The following is a 14383-nucleotide window of genomic DNA, read 5'->3' as shown; positions in this document are numbered from 1 at the left end:
TATTATAGGACATATTTCAAAGGTTTTGGAAAATAACATCTAAATTTAAATCAAAATATGTCACTGAGGCATATGAACTTGGGAATCCACAGAAAAATAAAATATAGTTAAATGACATTATAATGAATATAAAAACACATTTTACTTTCAAAATCTAATTACCATATCTTTAAATGTATATACAAATTTTTATTATCTTGCATATGTGTGTGGTATGTTCTAGACAACTCTGTGAAGAAATTTAAAGGTTTAAGTGATGGAAAATTGGATGAAGAATATTCCAAAATCCAGGAAAGAAAAAATATATATATACAAATTCTGTTTGTGAAAGGTAAGATTAAGGTCACGTTACAATGAGGATATTCCTGCTTCTATGGCTTGCCAAAGATCTTTCCACTTGTTCTTATGGATGTCTAAAAAGCTTTTCCCCCAGGAATCCCAATGGCTCTCACCCTCACTGCCCTCAGGTCTTCATTTAAATGTCACCCTTTGAAACCTTCCCTGGCCACTGTATTTAAAAGTGTAACCTCTTCCCAGAACTAACTATTCTTGTTTTACTACAGAGCATACATCACAGTCTAACATCCTGTATTTTATTTATTTACTGTCTATATCCTCTTACTAAAATGTAAGCTCCACGGGGAGTAGAGATTTTGATCTGTTTTGCCAACTGTACCTAGAAAAGTGGCAGGTATTGGGTCCGTGTTCAGTAAATACTTTTTTTTACACAAAGAAAGCATGGTAGAAGAGAGGAAGGAAAGGAGAGAGGATGGGAGGGAGGGAAGGAGGGAGGAAGGGAGAGGGGAGGGGAAGGAGAAAGGAAAATAAAGAATGGGAGGGAGGAAGGCTGAAAGGTATGTAAAAAGACAATATTTTATATATTAACTGTGAGAAAGTACCACTGGTAGTATCAACAGTTAATTTCTGCTGTTAATTAATATCCCTTGTACTTGTTATTGATAAATTTAGAGAAAAAAAACCTTCAGGAGAGAAGAAAACAGAAAAATGAAGGAAGGTTCATGAGGATCAGAAAGATAAACAACCATCCAGAGCTGTTGGCATTATTTTATTTGATCCTCATAGGAATGTGTGAGGCAAGGAAACTTGAGGATTGCTGAAGGATATGGAGAAATTAAGCTGGAGACGAGACGTGCTAGTCTAAGCACCCAGAGGAGCCTAAGGACGGAGAGATAGTGAGAGATGGGGGAGGCTATAAACTCAGATTTCCAATGCCCAATCCTAGGCTTTTTAAAGTTTTCTGAAGACAAAGAAAAGAATGAGGAATGAAGGGGGAAAGGAAATCATGTTATCACTTCAAAATATTTGCCAGGTATTTTTTAGCAGTGCTGCAATTCATCCTAGTAAAGGCACTTTCATTTATATTTGAACTTGATTTACTCATTGAAAAGCCATTGCCTAAATAGGCACAAGATTATTTGAATTGAAGCACTAGCATACATATTAATACCACCATTACATTTTTAAGAAATTTATCCAAAAAGAATGATCTTGTATGAGGATATTATATAATGAGTATATTTACTTCAGCCTGGCATGTGCAGTGGGACAGAATCCTTTTGCTGTTTTACCAACAAGAATAAATAGAGTATCTGGAGACATTAATAAAAGAATATTTCAGAGACTTACCTAGAACTTTGCTGTAGTATGAATTCCATTCTCCCCAGTAGGACTGAAATATGTAGTCTTGCAGAGGATAAGAGACAGTATTCTTAACCCTCTCACCAAATGTCATCTGGTCAGTGAACTCTGACAAAGCCGCGGGTACATAGGAGGCAGGCTGGGATTTTCCCACAATGTCTCTCAACTGTGGAGGCTGGAGAGAACCTCAACGTGTACACAAATGGAATTCCTAATTTCAGAGCAACCAGGTCCCCACAGATAGTTGTTGGGTCTACTACTAACACATCAAAACCACCTTTCTGAAGTCTTGCCATTAACTTGGGGTTGTTTAATATTCCATCACAGATTTGTACATTGATTTGAAAAAAAGTATCTAGAAGTTTTCCTAGTTCTTTATAGAAAGTCCAGAGTGTGAGAAGAGTTGGTCTGTGGTCTATCCACAGCATTATCATGTGTTCAATGAAGGAGTCTATATGGCTGTTCGTGTAGGAGACGGGTATCACCTCAAAATTCACAGGAGAATCAGGATTAGAGTTGATGAATGCAGTTGTTGATGAAGCCAGTACAGTCACATTGTGATTTCTTTGAACCAGCTCTTCTAGAATGACCTTAATATTTAACCAATGGCTACCATCCATTGGCCAAATTAGCACATTTCCACTTAGAACAATTTCAGTCAAAATCAAATTAAAAACCAGCAGCTGGACAAACTTCTTAGGCATGGTGATATCCATTATGAAAACCACCTACTGTAGATCTTTTAGGATAAAAAGACATTTTCAAAGTATGTTTAGGTAGATTTTTTTGTCAAATAAACAATGCTTAATGTGATGGGTATACTCATTCATAGGTCAATTGATCTATAGATTAAAAGCAAAATGATATAATTCAAACCATTATATGCAATATTATTATTCTAACAACAGAAATAAATCAAATCCTATTTGAAAGTAAAAGAAGAAGTCAAGTTATAAGCCTGGTGTCTGTGTACTCTGTGATAATAATTATAAAATGTGTCTTTAATTTATCTTTCCTAAAATTAGGTTAAACAAAAAATAATAGTTCTTACTGCTAAAGCCACTTTCTCAAAACTTATAGTAACTTCAAGTTAGATATCTTATTACAAGACATTTTTACATATATTGTCTAATTCAGTCCTTTCCAGAGTCTTGTGTGGGATAAATTACTTGCTACATTTCATAGTTAATTAAATTAATGGTGAGTTGCATACCCAAAACTTATGACAAAGTAGGGCAACTGGGACTATTATCATAACATCATTTGAGAAATTGCTGGATTTCTACAGTGTTACGCCTCATCTTTGTAAGTTTTAGAAACTTTGGCAATTCACAACGACCAGCATTATTATTAATTCGCCATGGCTCATATTAGGAAGAAAAACTAAAAACAACCTTCACTTAGAAGAGGTTTTCTCAAAGATTGCAAGATGTTTTAGATTAATTGGGTTATAAAGCCAATTATTACACATTTGTCAGAGGAGAGTTTTCTTCTCTGATAAAGTATATCGATAATCATATCCTTGTTGCAGGGAATTCTTCACTTTTTTTCATGTGACATCTTCATATACAAATCAAGAAGATAGGGCTTAGCACCACAAGAAGCCACACGCTTTTTGACTCAGTGCTGTGTAGTAGCTTAAGTTGGGTGGACACTAGAGTTCAATACCCCAGATTCAAAAACTGTTCTTTTACAAGCTTTGTGACCCAGGAAAATTACCTAAACCCTTTCAGCCTTGGTGTGCTCATGCATAAATAAGAGATAGTGATGTTAATTTGTTATATTACTTTGTGGATTAGCAATAATATTTGCAAAGTTGTTTTGTAAACTTCTTGGTTCAAAGCAAAAATTTGGTAATGTTTGTAGTTTAATAAATTTGCCTGAAGATTCATCAACAAACCAATGGGCTAGCTACAGGATGACCAGCTAGACATAGATATAATGATACCTGTCCATTGAGATCCTTAGTAAATGCCAAACTGTACAAGGGCAACCATATATTGATGCTATTTTAAAAGTTAAAATCACCAGAAGTTGCCATTAAAAAGAGAAAATAAGAACAGAAATTGAGAATGGAAATTAAGTGGTTTGTTTTCTTTTCATGCTCTGTTGCCTTTAAACTGACTAATTACAGGCCTCTGAGGAACAAAAAGACCAGAAAGACAAAGAAGGGAAGAAGAGAGAGAGAAGTGATGCTTTTAGAATTATTGTATTGGTGTCCTTTCAAGAATCAGCCTCAATTTGAATATAATGTCTATACTTTTAAAATTAATTAGGTTTTGAAGCACAACAGCAAGAGTAAGAGTAACCCCGATGACCACTAAAATAGGCCTGGTGAAAAGAATTTGATGTATCTTCATAATTCTGTTGCTGTCATGACCTTCTTATAAAAAGGGGACAAAACACAACAACATACAAGGCATAACTGAAAGTTCATCTGTAAAATACTTAGATTTGTCCAATTGTTGAGGTAGGTAGGATATAATAATTAATTAGGGATTGTTCATTAGCAACGATTATGTTAGCATTTAAAAGCTTATCAAATTATATCCCCGAATTAAATACATGACTTACCCTGAATGAAAGAAAAAAGAAGAGTTCAAGGTGTCCATTTGCCTCTGTTAAGTGGCCTTTTCAGGACGGTAACATAATTATCTAATTTACTTAAGAGCAATTGCAGATAACAGAATTTATTAAAAACTAACATATATGTTTTCTGTTTTCAAAGTTCGATGTTATGGTGTTTAATTTCACGAGTGTCAATGTAGATGTCTGTTATATTTATTCTCCAGTTCCCTGTATGCCTGCAACATATCATTGCAAATTCAAACATTTTAAGAAGATAAAAAATAAATTATGTTTGGGAACATATGTAGGTATAATCTTGGAATTAAATTTTCATCAATGGGAAAAATAATAACCCCTGCCAAATATGCCTGATTTTGTGACAAAAATGAAGTTCAGTGATTTAAAAGGATCACATTTGTTTGCTTCATGAGTTCACTAATAGCTGTTCTGAATAAGAAGTGAGTAAGAACATAATGGGTTTGGCATTCTGGAGAGAGCATGAGTTCAGCTTGCCCAACTCCATAATTTTATATGTAACAACACAGATCGAGAAAGTGTTAAATAATCTCAAATTTGTATTGCTAGTAAGTGGCAGATGAGATGAATGCCTAAGTATTCTAGTTCCCAGCCCAATATCCTTTCTTCTTCCTTCTACTTTTTAAAATGTGAGATACGATTTATAACAGCAAAAATCAGAAAACCATTACATTTTGTAATTGTGACTATTTGATAATATCACATCTTAAACATAATTAAAGAGCCCAGAAAAATAATATTTTTAAATATGTCTACGAAACATCAATATATGAGTAGAATGAATGAAAAACAAGTCAGCCAGAGAAAGTTTGCACCAATTAGAATATTGTCCTTGTACTTTGAATCAAGTTCTCATACTTACTCTGCGTGCTTGGAAAGGAAGTACTCCAAATGGTAATAAAACACATATAAAGTTCTCAGAATCCTATTTAATAAGATTTGTGTTGTTAAAAAGAGAGGCACAGGCCCAAAATGAAGTCATGTTAATGTCCCACATCAGTAAACCAAGATTTAATACCTAATCCAACTGCAGGTTCAACCCCCGCCCCCCATCCTCCCTGAGGCATGTAACCTTTAACCTGCCAACTGGAATTTTCTGGTCAACACTCAGAGGTAATCTGCTGACTTTTCCCCTTAGGAAGAAAACTTTGCCTAAAACATTGTGTTCTTTGCTAGTAATTCCCTCCAACCCACCCTGTTTAAACCTTTCCTTTTCTACAGCTCTACAGAATTCCCCTCTACTTGCTAGATGAGATGCGTCCTATCTCTGAATCATTTAATAAAGCTAATTAGATATTCAAATTTACTCAGTTGAGTTTGTGTTGTTTAACACTGTATATAACACTTGTTCGAGAATGTGTAGTTCATCTATATAAAATTAAATTAAGATTAAAGTTCCTTAAAATATGCATAATGCTATTAGTTTGAGTTGAGAATCCTTAAAACAACATTTTTTGCATGCAAGTTCTTTCTTACAATTTTTCCTCCAAGGACATACCCTGATGTAAAGGCCTTGACCTCTTCCTGTGAGCATTTCAATGAATGGCTGGAATTTAATTGTGCTAATTCATTTCTCATTGTCTCTTGGATTGGGAGGTGGGCCCAAAGCCCATAAAAGCTTAAAAAACATCTTTCATACTATTTTTAAAAACTGAGTAATCAACTCCTTAGTAACCTTAGAGTTTTAGCTTCATATTAGAGCTTCAACTTTTTTTTTTTCAGTTCCTTCAATGCATTTAGTTAATGCATTCTTGAAAGCTTAAAATTCAATGTACTTTTTCTTCCCCTTTGTTTTATTGTATATAAACTGAGTATCTTTCTAGAACTTTTCTTTTGGCTCAGGGTCTTGCATCAAATGCTTCACCACTTTCTTCATTGTAACCTCAGTCAAGTTACTCAGCCTCCTCATTACAAAGTGGTGGAGAATGCTGGTGCCTATTTCTTATAGATGTGAGGACTGCATGTATATTATTCAGAACAGCATCCATGATCCATAAATGTCAGATATATCTGAAAACGTTGGGAGTAATCTTACTTTAAAAACTACCAGTTCAACCAGATCTCTTCACCTAGACCCACCTCCTTTCTTCCACTTCTCAGATAATGGTCCTCGGGGGTGCCTGAGCTTTGGTGCAGGTATTCCCAAACACCATAAGTTCCTCTACATGTGTCAGTCATGCTCCATCTTGAGGCACATCACAAATGATATGTTACAAAAATTTAGTCAGTACCAAAGTTCATAAGTGACTTATTTTAAGAAATACACACATAGAAAATTCAAGACTATATCCATAAAAATGATCATTTCCATTCCCTTTCATTGAGTGGGAGCAAAGAGTGACAGTGCCCTTGAAATTGTGCATGTCCCATAGCAAATTCCATCTGGATTCCCTGCTTATGGCTGTCACCCCACTCATGGGTCATTATGAAAAAGGGGATGCTTCCAGAGGTCATTTGAAAGATTCGAACCAAACAAAATTAATTTACATAAAAATACAGAGGAAGAAAGGAAGGAACAGAGGATAGAGGGAAGCAAGAAAAAGATTGGGAAGAAAGAGAAAAAAAAAGTTCCAAACCAACATGTAGTAGTACTCTTCAGGGAAAGAACCCCAATACATTTTTCTCTCCTTTAAAATGACTATTGAAAATCAAGCACTTTGGAGATATACACCTTCACATTTGTTTCATTTCTAGCACTTTTTTTACATTGATTACCTGTGCATGGTGTTTAGTTCACATAAAGATCTGAATATTATAGTCATAGTTTTTTTGAAAATCTGTTGTTTTTGCTATTTAATATATTTACAGGAAAGTCTGCTGTTACCATAGATGGCATTAGTTCTTAATGATCAGTCACCTAATTATTCATGTATAATAATACATTATGTAGTCATATAAATCTAACATATAAAGATTATTCACACAAAAAAGCTACTTATTTCTCTACTGGCTGAAGGGTAAAACTGTTGGTAGCAATAGGTAATGTTTATGGATTATAAATATTTTTACTGGCATTAAAATGCTACATTATTTTTTTCTTAAACATTCCCCCAATTTGGGTGGGTTTTTTGTTGTTAATATGTAGATAAAAACAAAATTTACCTGGTTCAACTTTAAATAAATGCATTTGAAATCTGCAGAAGGCTTTTCTTACTTTCAGTTAAACATGGCGTTTTAAGTTCTCTTAGGACCAGATACCTATCCTCGGGCAACTCGCCCCAGGCAACAGTCACATGGAAACCTTTGCCTGAAGAAACAGTCAGTTACCTAGTGATAACACAAGCCAATTAAACTCCAGTTAGCAAATTTAATATAAATAAGAAATAGAACAACAGACTTCTAAAGCTAAATCCACTGAAAGGAAGAGGAAAAGTACTGGAGAGTGTTTCAACCTAAAATATTCTGAGTAACTGATGGATGTGCACCCGAAATTTTAAAAAGAGAGAAAAACTTTTCTAGCACTTTTGGTGTCAGGCTTGCATTTGAAAACTGCTTTCTCCTACTAGTAACTGCAAAATTTTAGTTTAGCAATTGATATTTCCCAGCCTCAATAATCTCATCTGTGGTAGTAGTTTTTTCTTCACAAATTCATTACAAAGATTAAGAGATATAACATGTGAAGGACTTATTACAGTGTCTAGTGCACAGGAAGAAATCAACATTTTGAACCATGAGTTTGAACCAAATACCCATATGCTGAAATAAAAGAAGTAATTTAGACATTATAATACCTGATTCCTAACAATTAGCAGAGATTAAGGACTCACTCCGAGATTATTGCATACCACTGCAGAAAAGTAATCTTACAGAAAGTTGTCCTATTTATTTACTCAGGTATGTGTACAAAGGCTTGCACAAGAATGAGTTACTCTGTCATTTCAGTACTTTCATTTCTTACCTGGTCTTTTCAATGTGAGTGTTCATGTCCCTGAACATCAATAAGAATATCGTTCGTAAAGACAAACTTAAATAGTCATTTTAAGTCAAAAGAGTGTAATTTGATTATAAACATGATATTATCAAAATCAGAGGATAAGAACATTTTTAGAAATCTTCATTACATTCCCATGAACAAATTGTTAAGAAAGATTAGTCTCATGTCTCATGACGGGGAAAATTGTGTGGTTTTATTACCAGTATCCGCTTACAAGCACAATACAACGGAACATGTGAGTCCGAGACTGCCAGCATGAGGAAGGTTTATCTGGGGAATAATCTCACCAATATGAATAAGAAGCATTGTGGTCATGGTAATTATTATTCCAAGATTGAAAACAAGTCGTTGATAAAATCATAAGTAATGAGATAAAAACTGTAAACCTATATCGTGACTAAGGCGCTATGTACACAGGCTTCTATTTCATTGACTAAGACTCTGCACATATTCAGAGTCTCCGTTTACTACATGTGTGAACAGATTAAAGAGTTTTTGCAGATCTGGACAGTTTGATTGCCTCATGAAATTGCCATTTCTTCATCCTCTTCCTTCGTTTTTTAAAGATCCAGTTTTCGCCCTACAATATTGACCATTCACTTCTATCTTTGTAGGATAGTTGATAATCAACATAGTAGCTATGCTTATTCTCTCTGAATAGCAAAACAGCTCAGCTTTCATTTATATCCCAGGAGATAAACATCTATTTTTGAATTGGGGACATCTATTTAACATACCCAGAGGAGATGGTGAGCCGATTGTAATTAGCCCTTCTTTTAACAGTCCTTGCCAAAGAACCTACACTTATATTGTCAGTTAATTCATGACAAAGAAGCTAAGAACACACATTGGGGAAAGGACAGCCTCTTCAATAAGTGGAAAACTGGACAGCTGCATGCGGAAGAATGAAACTGGATCACTTTCTTACACCATACACAAAAACTAACTGAAAATAGTTTAAAGATTTGATCAATAAGACCTGAAACCATAAGACTCCTAGAATAAAATATAGGTGGTCAGCTCCTTGACATGTCTTGGTGATGATTTTTTGGATTTGGCATGAAAAGCAAAGGTAACAAAAGAAAAATAAACAAGTGCAATTACACAAAACTAAAAAGCTTCTACACAGCAAAGGAAACCATCAACAAATGAAAAGGCATCGTGCCTAATGGGAGAAAATATTTGCAAATCATACATCTGATAAGAGATTAATATCCAAAATATATAAAAACTCATATAACTCAATAGCAAAATAAAAAAAATTTAAAAATAGCTAGAGGACATGAATAGATATTTTTCCAAAGAAAACATACAAACAGCCAACAGGTACATGAATAGGGGTTCAACATCACTCATCATCAGGGAAAGGCAAATCAAAACCACCATGAGATATCATCTCACACCTATTATTTATTGATTGATTTTTTAAGTTTTTACTTAAATTATATTTAGTTAACATATAGCTTAATATTGGTTTCAGGAGGAGAATTCAGTGATTCATCACTCACATACAACACTCAGTGCTCATCCCAAGTGCCCTCTTTAATACCCATCTCCCATTTAGCCCATCCCCTGCCTGCCTCCTCTCCAGCAACCCTCAGTTTGTTCACTGTAGTTAAGAGTTTCTTATGGGCTGCTTCCTTCTCTCTTTTTTTTCCTTCCCCTATGTTCATCTGTTTTGTTTCTTAAATTCCATGTGAGTGGAATCATATGGTATTTGTTTTTCTCTGACTGATTTATTTTGCTTACCATAATGCACTCTAGTTCCATCCACATTGCTGCAAATGGCAAGATTTCATTCTTCTGATGGCTGACACAATATATATATATATATATATATATATATATATATATATAGTGTCGGTGGAAATTTGGGCTTTTTCCATAATTTGGCTATTAATATTATATTGTAATATTATAATGCTGTTAAAAACATCAGGGTACATGTGACCCTTTGAATCAATATTTTAGTATCCATTGGGTAAATACCCAGTAGTGCATTTGCTGGGTCATAGGGTAGCTCTATTTTTAACATTTTGAGGAACCTCCATACTGTTTTCCAGAGTGGCTGCACCAGTTTCCATTCCCACCAACAGAGTAAGAAAGTTCCCCTTTCTCTGCATCCTTGCCAACACCTGTTGTTTCCTGTGTTATTAATCACCTCATACCTATTAGAATGGTTATTATCAAAAAGACAAGGTATAGCAAGTGTTGGCAAGGATGTGGAGAAAAGGGAACCCTTGTGCACTGTTGATGGCAGTAGAAATTGGTACACTCACTATGGAAAACAGTATAGAGATTCTTAGAAAAATTACAAATAGAACTACCATATGATCCAGTAATTCTACTTCTAGATTACACCCAAAGGAAACAAAATCACTATTTCTAAGACATAGCTACATCCCATGTTCATTACAGCATATTTACAATAGCCAAGACGTGGAAACCATGTAGGTATCCACTGATGGATAAATGAATAAGGAAACCGTGGCATATATATCTACAATGAAATATTATTCAGCCATAAAAAAAGAGAATCCTGCCATTTATGAGAACATGGATGGATCCTGAGGGCATATGCTAAGTGAAATAAGTCAGAGAAAGACAAACACCATATAATCTCATTTATATGTGGGATATGCAAAAAAACAAAAATCCACCCCAACTCATAGATACAAAGAACAGATTGGTGGTTGCTAGAGGTGGGGGGTAGGGTGGGCGAAATGGGTGAAGAGGGTCAAAAGGCACAAACTTCCATTTACAAAATAAATAAATCCTAGAGAGGTAATATATAGCTTGGTGACGATAGTTAATACCATATTGTATGTTTGAAAGTTGCTGAAAGAGTAGCTCCTAAAACTTCTCACCACAAGAAAAAATAATTTAACTATGTATGGCCACAAGTGTTAACTAGACTTACTGTGGTGATCATTTATATCTATATCTATATCTATATCTATATCATCTATATCTATATCTATATCTCTATATATACAAAATCATTATGTTTTACACCTGAAACTAATATGTTATATATCAATTATACCCCCAAAAAAGAAACCATCTTAATCTCTTCCTCTTGCCTCTTACCATGCCTTTACCAATTAGGCATTAGTTTTTATTAATTTTGCATGATAAACAGCTAACACAAATTGAATGGTTTCTAGCTCCTAGACACTATTGTAAAATCTTTTTATATGTTAACTAATTTAGTCCTTACAGTAGCCCTGTTAGAGACGGAGTGAATAAGTGCAGGTGTAAAGAGAATTAATTACTTTTCTATCGTCGGCACACATTTGTAAGTGGAAATTGTTTATCAATAGCCTGGGCTCCTGATTGTCTTACTATGTAATCTCATCCGCATTATTTTTCTCCATTTATAAGCTACTTCACTAGTACATGCTCTTACCACACCTGTTCTGGAGTTATGCAGAAGCCTGTAGGCTAACATCTTTTCACTCTAGGTCCACATCTGTCCAGATATTTTATGTAAGATGCAATCTAGTCATAATACATCCCTTTAAACTGTTCTCAGTTGTTTAGTAGACAAAAACCAAAATGCTTAGCATGACTTACAAGAGACTTTGAAAATATTTATTTGAATTAATTCATTTTTACAATCCTGACATCTCCGTGGTTCTTTCTCATGGCTCCCCACCTTGCACTTTGACCTTCATAAATAATTATCAGTAATACCCAGAACACATATGCTACTTTCAGATTCCACAACATTGGGCACAGTTTCTTTACCCACACTTGTTTTGCAGGAAAATTAATATTAATTGTTTAAATATTTTCTTTGTATCACCTCAAATCTAGTTTCTCAGAATGTCACTCTCTCCTGTTACATATTGCCCACCTCCTTTATACTATCTCTATTCTTTATACATATTTTCATTACCCACATTGTTCATACTGTAAGTATTCCCTTTGTTGCATGACTTCTCTGCTTGACTGAAATTCTTGCGTCGAGGAACTTCATCTTAGTCTTTGTTGTAAACTCCCTACCTGGGGGGGGGGCTAGTAAACAGTAGGAAATATATGAACAATGATCAGAGATTATCCGTATATATGTGTGTTTTTAAACACACGCATGCATGCGCGCGCGCACACACACAGATGCCTATATTAGTAATGGACTTACAGGAAGCTTAATCTCTTCCAGTTTTCTCTGCTCATTACTGAAATTTCTAGGCAATTTTTATTATCATTGCAATATCTAAATGAGAAATCAGTCCTGTTTTTAAACTGTTGCTATATGTTATCCATAAAAGAATTTAGCTGGTATCTTTGAGTCCGTAAAATTAGAAAACAACACACTATAGTTACAAAGCATATTGTTTTTTATCTTCTTTCCTGTTCTCAAATGATACTAATAGATAGTTATCAATATGTAAGATTGAAAAATAACAGCTACAGAGAAATAAAGAGCTGATACAAAACTCTGTTCAAATTCAGATATCAATAAAAAAATTACATACCCAAAGCTTCACTATAGTAGGAATCCCATGATTTCCAAAGAGTGTCAAACATGTAGTCCTGCAGATGGTAGGACATGAAATTTCTTACTCTGTCAGTGAAAGACATCTGGTCGGTGAGTTCTGATAATATAGCAGGAACATAGGAAGGAGGGAATGGTACCTTCCCACAGTGCTTTTCCACTGTTGAAGCTGGAGAAAACCTCAAGGAGTACATAAATGGAATTCCCAGTTTTAAAGCTACTATGTCCCCACAAGGAAACACTGGATCTGATATCAGGACCTCAAATTTGCTTTTCTTCAGCTTGTCCATTAGTTTTTGGTTTTTGAGAACACCATCACAGATTTCTCTAGATAGCATGTGAAAGTCCTTGATGACTTTGGCTATCTCCTGATAGAATCTCCAAATGGTTGAAGGAGATGGCCTATTTTCCATCCATGTCAAAACAAAGTTCTTGATAATTCCTTCTATTCTTTCTTTGCCAAAGGGCACCTTATATATTTCAAATATCAGAGATGGGTTAGAGGTCGGCGTGATGAAAAGTGCACCAGAGGCAACTAAGACAGTCACATTATGCTCTTTTTTAATCAGCTCATCTATAATTATCTTAATGTTCAGCCAATGACTCCCTTCCATTGGCCAAATCAGAACATTACCACCGAGAGTGATTCCTAAGAGACTGATCATGAGAGACCACAGTAGAACATTCTTGTTTAACATGATGTAGCTTGATGTAGAGACTTGATGAGATGTGACATAAACGAATTTCTCTGCTTTTCAAGCAAAAAAGAAAGGCAAATTATTTTTCAGTTTTGATTCAAAGCAATTGATACCCTTAAAAGCCTTCCCTCAACCAAATATTACTCATGGTAGCACCATATTTTATTATAATTACAGGCTTGGGGTAACATGTGTCTTACTTCTCAACTTCTTGCTTTAGCTTGGGTTATGATTTTTACTCTCTGATCATTATCTTAAACTTGATCCTTCAAACCTTTCATTGCATCTCATAATTGTGAAATACTTACTATTAAATTCCTTTAAGCCACTATATATCTCAACTCTACATTCAGGCCCAGGTACTGAAATATCAGACTGGTTCAGAACTTATTCAGAAATGTAGAGATGCCAAGGCTATAGATTTTCCAATATTTAATACAGTTAGTATAATGTCATTAGCAACAATTAAATATTATTATAGCAGTACTGGTCCTTTTTTTAAAGATTTTGTTTATTTATTTGAGAGAGAGAGAGAGAGAGACTGAGATAGAGAAAGCAGGAGCGGGGAGGAGAGGAAGCTGGGAGGAGAAGGAGTAGCAGGCTCCCCACTGATCAGGAACCCCAATTCGGGGCTCGATCCCAGAACCCTGGGATCATCACCTGAGTCAAAGGCAGATGTTGAACCAACTGAGCCACCCAGACACCCCTGTAGTTACTGGTTCTTAATAAGATTATTACAAAGAGAATACTTATAAGAATGTGAAGTACAAGCAAATAGAGTAAATGTAACATTTATTACTACTTTAATAATGTGTTTAGGAAAATATTTTTAAATTTTTAAAAAATTTCATTTATTTACTTGAGAGAGAGGGTGAAGGGGGGGAGAGAAAGAGAATGAGCTTGGGGGAGGGGTAGAAGGAGAGGGAGAAGCAGACTCCCTGCTGAGCAGGGAACCCAACTCAATGCTCAATCCCAGAACCCTGAGAC

At 34.9% G+C, this 14383-nt stretch overlaps 1 protein-coding gene across 1 annotated transcript in view; it reads right to left on the bottom strand.

Annotated features, from left to right (window-relative positions):
- The window catches only part of UGT2A1 (UDP glucuronosyltransferase family 2 member A1 complex locus), a 162509-nt gene extending 149113 nt beyond the window's left edge, over nucleotides 1–13396 (bottom strand). Inside the window, 3 exon segments of the mRNA XM_034671732.1 lie at nucleotides 1648–1799; nucleotides 1801–2278; nucleotides 12682–13396. Coding sequence (XP_034527623.1) covers nucleotides 1648–1799; nucleotides 1801–2278; nucleotides 12682–13396 — 1345 coding nt within the window.
- Between the last annotated feature and the right edge of the window lie 987 nt (nucleotides 13397–14383).

The sequence above is a fragment of the Ailuropoda melanoleuca genome, chromosome 11 (assembly GCF_002007445.2).
Source record: "Ailuropoda melanoleuca isolate Jingjing chromosome 11, ASM200744v2, whole genome shotgun sequence".
In the NCBI taxonomy this organism is placed as follows: domain Eukaryota; kingdom Metazoa; phylum Chordata; class Mammalia; order Carnivora; family Ursidae; genus Ailuropoda; species Ailuropoda melanoleuca.
This window is presented reverse-complemented; position numbering and strand designations above follow the sequence as displayed.